This window comes from Lagopus leucura, unplaced genomic scaffold, assembly GCF_019238085.1.
Source record: "Lagopus leucura isolate 7727_CA_CO unplaced genomic scaffold, USGS_WTPT01 Super-Scaffold_100001, whole genome shotgun sequence".
NCBI lineage: Eukaryota > Metazoa > Chordata > Aves > Galliformes > Phasianidae > Lagopus > Lagopus leucura.
This window is the reverse complement of record NW_024962262.1, coordinates 91372964-91382157: the sequence shown is the minus strand read 5'-3', so window position 1 is coordinate 91382157 and position 9194 is coordinate 91372964. Positions and strand designations below refer to the sequence as shown.

Sequence of the window (9194 nt, the reverse complement as noted above, 5' to 3'; positions counted from 1 at the left end):
GCCCACTGAACGGGAGTGCCCGCCTACCCGCGGGGCACGGCGGGAGGCAGCGCCGCCATCTTCCTGCCGGAGGCACGGAATGGGAGTGGCAGGGGCGGTGCCGTGGTGTGGTCTGTCGTGGTGTGTCGTGAGGCAGTTCTGTCGGGATGGACGTTCGTTTGCCTGAGTAAAAGTTGTAGTGTTGCATGCAGTTAAACACAGAGCTGCTGTGTGATACCGCAGTCTGACACAAATGATAGCCCAGTTTCAGGCTCTGCAATGTACAGGGACGCCTACAGCTAGGTCAGGTTGCTCAAAGCCCTGTCCAGCCTCACCTTGATTGTCTCCAGGGATGGGGCATCCACCACCTCTTTGGGCAACCTCATCACCTTCATTGTAAAAATCTTCTTATGTCCAGTCTAAATGTCCCCGCTTTTAGTTTGAAACCATTTCCCCTTGTCCTGACACAACAGACCCTGCTAAGGAAAGTCCTTCAATAAACAGTAAAGATACATAATAAGAAATAAGTCTATGTGGTATTAATGAGAAATCTAACTGATATTACTAATACAAATACTCATACAAATTGACGTAGCTGAAATACTACCCATATATCCCCACTAAGAAGTAACATCACAAACAAAATAACAGAATTTAGAAGTTTAAAGCATCAAATGATGTCAATGGAATTTTTATTGCGTATATTTTTTATCAACGTGTCAGTTTTGCCATAAGCTACTGCTTTATGAACGTTCATTTATTATATTCACAATGCTTTCTAACATTCACAAAATCACAGAATCACAGAGATTGGAAGGGATGTCTGAGATTATCTGGTCTGTGTATGTCTGACCTACTGAATTTATTTTGTTGTCCTCTTTTTCTTATATTTTAATTATTAAAAAAAAATGCTACTTATATAAATTAACTATATTATATATTTTACATGCTTCCCAAGACAATTCCTCTTCACTCACTGTGGCCCAGGCACTCCAAAAGGTTGGACACCCATGAGTCCAAACCCCAGCTAAAGCACTTCTCTACAGCTGGTTGCACAAGAAAGCATCCGGACAAGTCTTGAATATCTCCTGAGAAGAAACCTGCCTCTCTGGGCGGCGTGTGCCAGTTCTCTGTCACCCTCAAAGTATAAAAGATCTCCCTCATGTTCATATGGAACTTTCCATGTTCCAGTTTCTGCCCATTGTCCCTTGTCCTGTTGCTAGACACCACTGAAGAGAGCCTCGCCCCATCTACTTCACAGTTGTCTTTACATATATGATTTATAAAACAACAGATTGTATGTTTCAGCAATAGGCATCTTGGAAAGTTTGCTAAAAAAAAAACAACAACAAATACACAAGCAAATAAGTACGCACACCCTTTCCCCCATATAATTATCCACATGTCAGGAAAACTAATTCTTTTAATGATGCACAAAAAATACATAGTACTTTGAGCTGGATCTACTGGGGCAAAATGCAGTTGCTCTGTTAATCTACAAAAAGCACTAATTCCAGAGGTACAGATACATAGCTTTGAATGTCCAACTGTTAACTCTCTCCAGTTGATGTGCTGTGGCACAGCCTAAGATGGAGTCTTTCCAATTCATCAGGTTGCAGATCATTCAAGGTAAGACATCAACATAATCACTTTCATCAATTTCTGTAAAGAAATAAAGAAAAAAACAGATCTTGTCATTGCTAATTGCTTTTCTGAAAGACTTCTCTAAGCAAGATGGCATGTTGTCATGTTGCTATGTAGATACTGTTAATTCAGTTTGATTTCTCAGTATTCTGTCTGCTATTTCAGAACTAGTGTTTAGACTTAAGTTTCCTATGGACTGGGTCTTCCAGGCCACTCCACATGTGGAAGCAAAGCCGGTATTGCCCTTTCTAAATCAGCAAGCTCTGTAATTAAATGGTTGTATCCACATGAGACCCTGTCTTCCTGAGAAAGTTAAATGTCCTAAGTCATATATAGTCAGTAATTCAGATCAATAGCACAGGTAGCTATGACTGTAGTGTATGACAGCTTTTGTTCTGTAGATGAATATTCCCAACAGAAAAGTCCTTAGCTGGGAGGAGACCTTGAAAAAACATCTTAGACCTTGTTACAGTTTTTATTATTGTTGTTATTTTTGTAGAATCCAGGGAAAAGGCAGAAACAGAACACTTGTAGCCATCCCCAGAAAAGTGGTTCTTGGTCTAGAACACTATGTTAAAAGCTGGCTAAAAACCAGTACCAGTAGTGAACCCCAGCGACTAAACTATCTGATTCCAGATCTGTGATCCTGAGCACAAATCTGTATAATTCTTATTTTCAACATGATAACTAAAAAAGGTCATGTTCTAACACAAATCACAATCTACAAGCTAGATTTTGGTATAAAAGTAGATTTTGATCTGGACAACAAAGGACAGCCTCAACTCTCACTGAGATATAAGGGCCTGTCAGCTTGCCAGAAACACATTGTGTAAAATTGTTTCATAGCTTTCTGTAGTCTGATCACTGATACTCATGGAGTGAGTTTTGGGCAATACCATGCTTTGCCATCTGTACCTTTTTTAGTTTTATTCTGTTAATTTATGGTGGATGAGTGTATGTAACCTGTGACCTAGAACTAAGCAGTTTCCACTGAACGTAAAAAAGAAGGAAGAATCTTGAATTTCTGTCCATGCAAGCTTGTCTCAGAGGACACATAGCAATTATTCACCTGTCAATGCAATTGTTGTCTTAATGAAACGACAGACTAAACTAGAATTCTCACCATCATAAATGTCATCATTTCCTAACTTGAGCTTCTGGCTTCTTCGTGAGGAGCTTGTTTTCTTGACTGGGTAGCGAAGCTTTGTGACTAGCCCTTGGTTTGGCTTTTCATAGTTATATATTAAATCCTTCAGCGTTCTGAAGACCTTTTCTGGAACGCCTTCAGAAGTCTGTAAGGAAAGAAAAACTAAGTTTGTTTGAAGCTGTATTTGTAATCTGTAATGAAAAGAACTGTGCATAACTAGTTCACCAAAGGACATTTTGTAAACCTGTATGGTGACAGAATACTGTTCTAAACACAAGAGGGACACCTGTGTGGTGGAGTGGTTATGGTACCAGGCATAACCTCCTTCACCAGCCCTGCTTGTGTGTGCTGCAGCCAAGGGAAAGCTATTCAGTGCTCCCTGCCTGGCTTCAGATCACAGGATTCCCATCCTAGCGAGGACAAATTTTATCTCCTTCATTCCAATGGCTGATGTCTGTAGCCATCCCTCTCATGGCCCTGCAGGTCTGACTGTGTCTCAGTTCTTCCCTTTGGGAATTCCTGAAGGGGCTTAAAACAAAATTCACATTGTTTCACATCATATTTAGCTGTTCAGAAAAAAAAAAAAAAAAAGGGATTTCAGTCAACTACAGTCCAAGTGCTATGAAATTTAACTCTTCATCACAAGCCATGTGTTTTACTCTTTCCTTGAAAAAGAGCAGAACCAGTTGCTGCCTCCTGGGAAGCCGCGGAGATCACAGTCCCCAGGCAAGTGTCTTGCTCCCTGCATGTGTCCTTCAAGACTTGGTCTATGTCACCAAAGAAGTTTTATGATATTGCTGTCCCGGAAAACCACTTAAACATAGATCCCTACCAAGACTACTGAAGAAGTTTCATACTCAGTGTTAAAATGGTGATGAGGATAAGCAAACTATTTTCTGTATGTATTTTGGGGATTTAAGCTCTAGAAATTATTGCTATGGAATCAAAACTAAAACTGATAACAATTTTTTGGTTGAAGATCTAAAACCATTCACCACTACTGCTTCTAGATAGTCTAGTAGATATTATGACTCCTGTAGCTATTTCTTTATTACTAAATATGATAAAATACAAAGTTTAAGCTTGGCTCAATCCCCTACAGCATTGTTCAGTAGAGTGAAAGCATTACAGACTTCCCTCTGGCCTTAGAAAACAAACTTATGGAGAACATATTTAATTCCAATTTAAAATGTTGGATTTGGACAACTATACAACAAGCAGAAGCCAAGTGTTTTATGCTATATTAGCATGAATGAGAAAGGACACCTGCAGAAGCAGCTAATGCATCTGGGGGCTCAAATGTGCACCAGCTTTCACTTAACAGCAACAAAATGTAATGGAATATTGGTGGGAAGGTTTAACTTCTACTACCATACCACCAACATCCACCTCTGACATTGCTGGCCATCATAATAAAATAGGAGGCATTACTTTCGGAGGCTTCCTGTTTTATAAGGTAATATTTTCAAGTATATTATTTTTAAAAATTCATTAAAATTTAAAATAATGAGGTCTTTACAGATGAAATGAGATTCGCTTACCTGTATTTTATAATTTCCTTCATATTCCCTGAAGATCCGATAAGTGTAGATGACTTTTTCGAAGCTGTGAAAAACATTGTTGTATACATTAAGTTTGTGTCAACTGTCAGACCACAGGAAAGGGCTTAGACTACTACAGCTGAATATGTCACTCAGGTATTGGTTTTGTTTGCTTGCTTGTTGTTTTTTTTTTTTGCTTGGGAGAGATCTTGAGCAATCATGTTCACATCAGCTAACTGCCTGAGCTCTTCTCCTGCTTCTTAGGTCCATTTTTTATGTTGAGTTAAGTTTCATATGACTACAGCTTCAATAAAACAAATCTGGTAATTCAAAGTAATGAAAATGCTTATGGTTACGTCCAGAAACAGCTGGAAGTCCCTGTTACTTGTTCATAGACAGTAAAGCGCAAAACAAAGCCTAGAAACCCACTGAAAGCTGCTATGCATGTAAAAGAAGAGTCTTTGCTTCTATAGGATGCCTAATTTCTTGCTCACCATCAGCAGAATTGCTTTACTGTGTTAGAAACCATTTTGTGCAAATGTCACATGGAATAAAACGCAGGCAAAGGGCAGACTCATGCATCATTGATAACCGCAGTGTCTCCATCAGCAGCAAGACAAAGGGGAGCTGTAGCTTGGATGTCTCTCAGATTCCAGCAAGGTTAGACCTACTATCATACAGCCTTTTTAGGCTGGAATGACGTTGTTAACATGTACCCCTTCTAAAAAAAATGGAGCTACTGTGAAGACCGAAATTGCTACAGGGGAAAGTGGAGTATCCTTCTTTCCCTGAATTCATACCCTAGGGGAAAAAGAACGGGCTTCAAACTATCAACTCCATAGGAAACGTCACCTTTCAGAAGACTGATCTGCACCTTAAAACAGGAGAGAATTACCTGGGATATGACACAAGATTACCATGTTATATGGAAACAAGAACAGTGGCGTGAAGTGACATTCTGAAAGGCTGTCTTTGGGAATGTCTTCTACTGTACTACAGAAGTTGGGAAGGATGGGAGAGGAGAGAGAGTGAAAACCACATTAGTCAAAGTAGCAGTAAGGAATGATTCTGTAAGAAAACCTGCAGTTCACTTTTCATATGAGATCTACTGGCATTCTTCTGTAGAGAACAGGTGATTTATTTGCTGTGGCATACACAGGAGTGAGAAGTTGTAGAATGCTTTTTCTGTAACCAGCTTTCCCTGGGTGAGCCCACAGGTAATCCTCCCACTGAGCCATCTATGCTTCCATCTGTATGCTTCCAGATGCAATCACTATTTCAAACTCATATTTGATTTGACTAGATATGATACTGGCCACTTAACAATGAGCATATCCAGAAGAGAAGATATGATATTAGGGACAAACTAGTAGGCTAAGTCTCTGACCCACAATGCTAAAAGAAAAAACATTGGAGGAAGGAATGGAAACAGACGCTGGGACTGGAAATATCTGCAATAGCATTATCAACACGTGATTGTGAATTAATATGTATAAGACTGAAATAGAAAAGCAAAACAAATGGGATTCTAGAGTTCAAATATTGAGGAAAGTTTTCATGTTTTGGAATATGTTTACTCTAAAATTTGCAGATAACTTACAAAGTAAACCCAGCTCAGGCCTTTATATAAATAATTTGATTCCATGTACTTCCCATTTCTCATCTGTTTTTCTTGCCTTCCAATGTGATACCTCTCTGAACTGTATCTTGCATTTGTATTACAAGAAGAATATTGAATTCTTGGAGAAATGTCAATAGAAAATGTCCTCCACCCACCAGCACACAAAATGACAACATGGGCTCTACTTTCAGGAAATCATTCTTCTTTAGCATTTCCTAGAATTTTGATTATTATTATTTTAATAATGTTCAAGTGTTAGAACATTAAGGATACTGATGGCTTTGGACACGTTTTATCAACAGAAATGAAAACTTTTTATCAAATATAGCAATGACAGCTGCTTAGAAGATGAACTGGAGATCATGATAATCACCAAAAAAGGCAGTAAAGCTGCAGAGAGATATAAACCACAATAAAACAGCAACAAAAAAAACAATATCTGAAAACAGGTAATTTTAGTTAGTACGCATGTTCATTGGAAAGATTTCAGCTATAGCTAAATGAATTGAGCTGAGATGAGAGGGAGAATCTTAGGGCAAAAACCTAGTTATGGGGACTTGCATGTAAATGGATGTTTGTTCTGCAAAGAACCTGCTCTGCTCTCTGAAGAATTTACTATGGACTGGGCTAACTTCCACTCAGAAAAGATTAACTTTGACTACCTCTTTTTTTTTTTTTTTTTTCTTTTTTTTTTCCTCCATGAGGTACCTGAAAACATTCACAAGTATCTGGCTTATGAGCATTTATAAAAGTCAGCCTTCATTCTTTAAACATAATATGCAAGTAAAAATAAGACATCAAAGTGGAAAACAATAATCTAAATGGTTGTTTCTAAACTTACTCTGAGTCAATCAAAATTTGAGAAGTCATTGTCTGTATATTACTTGGCTGCTACAGTTATTTTAACATAAAATGAACATGAATCTGCCATTACAATGAAAACTTCTGATTCCAAATAAACTATTAAATACTTATAAACAGCTGCATATTATGATTCAAATTAACAAACTAACTGGTGTGAGGACAAGGGAGATCTTGTAGACTCGTAACTGATTCGTATCTCATCTGCCATTTCTCCTTACTCGTCTTTGTTATTCCCAGATGATCTTTTCTTCTACTCACCAACCCAGCAGTACTCCATTTCCTCCTCCCTTTTTCTCCCTTCTCCTTTGATTTGTTTCAAAACCAGTGAGATTTTGATTATTGATAAAAAATATTTCCTGACATTTCTAAGCTAATTAAATGTTGTGCTATTTTTTTTTTTCATGTCACTCTCAAACACACCATCAAGGAAAGTGTAAAATTTTACAGGTTCACGCAAAAAGGACCAGTGACTAGTTCATAAACTCTGAACATATTAACAAGAGATTGATTACTTATGAAAAACGTAAAACAGTCTTTATGAACAGGAAAAAAATACTGTTCCCAACAGGAAAAGAAAATAATCCAATTTTAGTTGTTTTAAGCTAAGCAGTTTTCTGTTCCTACCTTGTTCATGGGCTTGTCATGAATGTGAGTAGGACATGACATCTTTCTGTCTCAGCTTATTTTCTTACATCAGATAAACTTTGTGAGAAACACAAGGCTAATGTTTCATCACATAATCAGCATGCATATGAAGAAGAAAATATTTTATATCCTACTGTGAGACTTTTCTGTGTCTCAGTAGTGCTACAATGGTATTTACTCCTTTTATAACAGAGGTAGCAACTTTGAGTGAGGTTCTTCTCACCGTGTTTTAGCAGGCTAAGGTATTTTCTCTGGGCTCTCTCCATTGTCTGCAGAGAGACAAAAGCATCAGCAGACAACAGCAGTTCATCCATTCGCTGTTGTATGAATTGTTTTCACAAATGCCACCCATTCACCACCCACTGTAAAGAAAACCTAAGGCAACCAACATCGCTTGAATACATCTACGGACATATTGTTAACAAGGAAGAACTATTAATGTTAGAAAAGGAGAATTCTTAGTTTTGAATCTATTTGAAAACTCATAAGAAATTTAGTATCAAAATACTTACAAAACACACAGACACAAGGCTCCAGCCACACTTTCACTCTCTCGTATTAAATAACTACCATTCTGTCCTTTCTTGCACAGCAGTTCTTCACATGCTTTTCTTGATATCTTTCCATGAAAAAATGGGAACTCCATGGACAAATAGAAACAAGATCTCTTGTCTTTCAGACCAATTCTAGAAAAAGCCAGAAGACTAGCATTAAAAGAAGACTTATTCTAAAAGCAGCTGTTGAGAAGTGAAACTGGAGGTGTGAAGTACGGTCATGGCTTCATGTTGCTGTAATCGGTCTGTCTGTAGTGCAGTTAGTAATCAGCTGAATGCTAATGAGCACAGTGAGGGCGGGAAATGGGAAATGATTCTTCTGCACTGTTAACAGTCCATGTCAGAAGAAAAGACTCTTCTGGCACATTGTACGACAGAGCTAACATTTGGTTTGTGTATCACGTTTCTAAGCTATGCAGTAGTTTAGCAGACACCTAAGCACAGTCACATTTTAAAGTTAACTTTTATATCTGAAGATCCTCAAAGCCTTGCTGAACCTCACCCTTAAGCACAGCTGTTGGTTGTTGTTGCTGTTCTTACGGTTTAATGGATTTTCCAAGTTTCATTGAAAGTTGGTCAGCAATATTTGAGAATTAGATTTTTCAAGAGGTGTTCTTTCTGCTGCCTCCTTCTCATTTTTAAAGCGTAACAATTTTATCAAGAAGTTCTGCTATGTCTATGTCATGATTTAGAAAACATGGTAGGAAGGAGACGATGGTCAGACAGTGCCTTTTGGTAGCCTTAGGAAGCTGCTGTCAGTTCAATGAGGGCAGGATACAGCCGTGTGAAGAACTGCTGCTCCCTGATGGAGGAAATACTGCCCAGCTCTATGGGAGATGCTCTCACAGGCACTTAATGCTTTCCTCACTGGAAGGCAAGGACTGGGAAAGGGTGGAGAGCAAACGGACATAGAGAAGCAAGAGATAAAAGCCAGGCTGAGCAGTATTAGTGACGGAAACTGAGTGAGGACCTAAAGATACAGGAGTAGCTGTGATTCAGAATGTGAGACTGGAAAGAAAACAAGCACTGGCCTTGCAGATAGAGTGGGTTTAAGTTACCAGGGAAAGGGGACGGAACAGAGAAAACAGGAGAGACAGTCTTCAAAGCTGAGGAAAAGGATCAGGGACTGCTGCAATACAGTCTGATTTTGAAGTCAAAACAGTCCAAGTCCACAAGAGCTGGAACTGGGTGGGGTCTTC

The 9194-nt window shown here is 38.7% G+C and overlaps 1 protein-coding gene across 1 annotated transcript; it reads right to left on the bottom strand.

Moving 5' to 3' along the window:
• Nucleotides 1-921: 921 nt before the first annotated feature.
• Nucleotides 922-8218, bottom strand: SH2D1B (SH2 domain containing 1B). The gene is made up of 4 exons (XM_042866822.1): nucleotides 7954-8218; nucleotides 4312-4375; nucleotides 2747-2915; nucleotides 922-1641 (listed from the first exon to the last, which is right to left on the bottom strand). The coding sequence occupies exons 1-4, from the start codon at nucleotides 8085-8087 to the stop codon at nucleotides 1604-1606; spliced, it is 405 nt and encodes a 134-aa protein (XP_042722756.1). The 5' UTR covers nucleotides 8088-8218; the 3' UTR covers nucleotides 922-1603.
• Between the last annotated feature and the right edge of the window lie 976 nt (nucleotides 8219-9194).

Excerpts from the sequence above, each read along its gene's own strand:
- SH2D1B (XM_042866822.1), bottom strand. The coding sequence starts at position 8,087 with ATGGAGTTCCCATTTTTTCATGGAAAGATATCAAGAAAAGCATGTGAA. Across the intron at positions 4,376-7,953 it reads GCCTTGTGTCTGTGTGTTTT|CTTCGAAAAAGTCATCTACA; the intron begins GTAAGTATTTTG and ends TGTTTTTCACAG. Across the intron at positions 1,642-2,746 it reads AAATGATGACATTTATGATG|AAATTGATGAAAGTGATTAT; the intron begins GTGAGAATTCTA and ends ATTTCTTTACAG.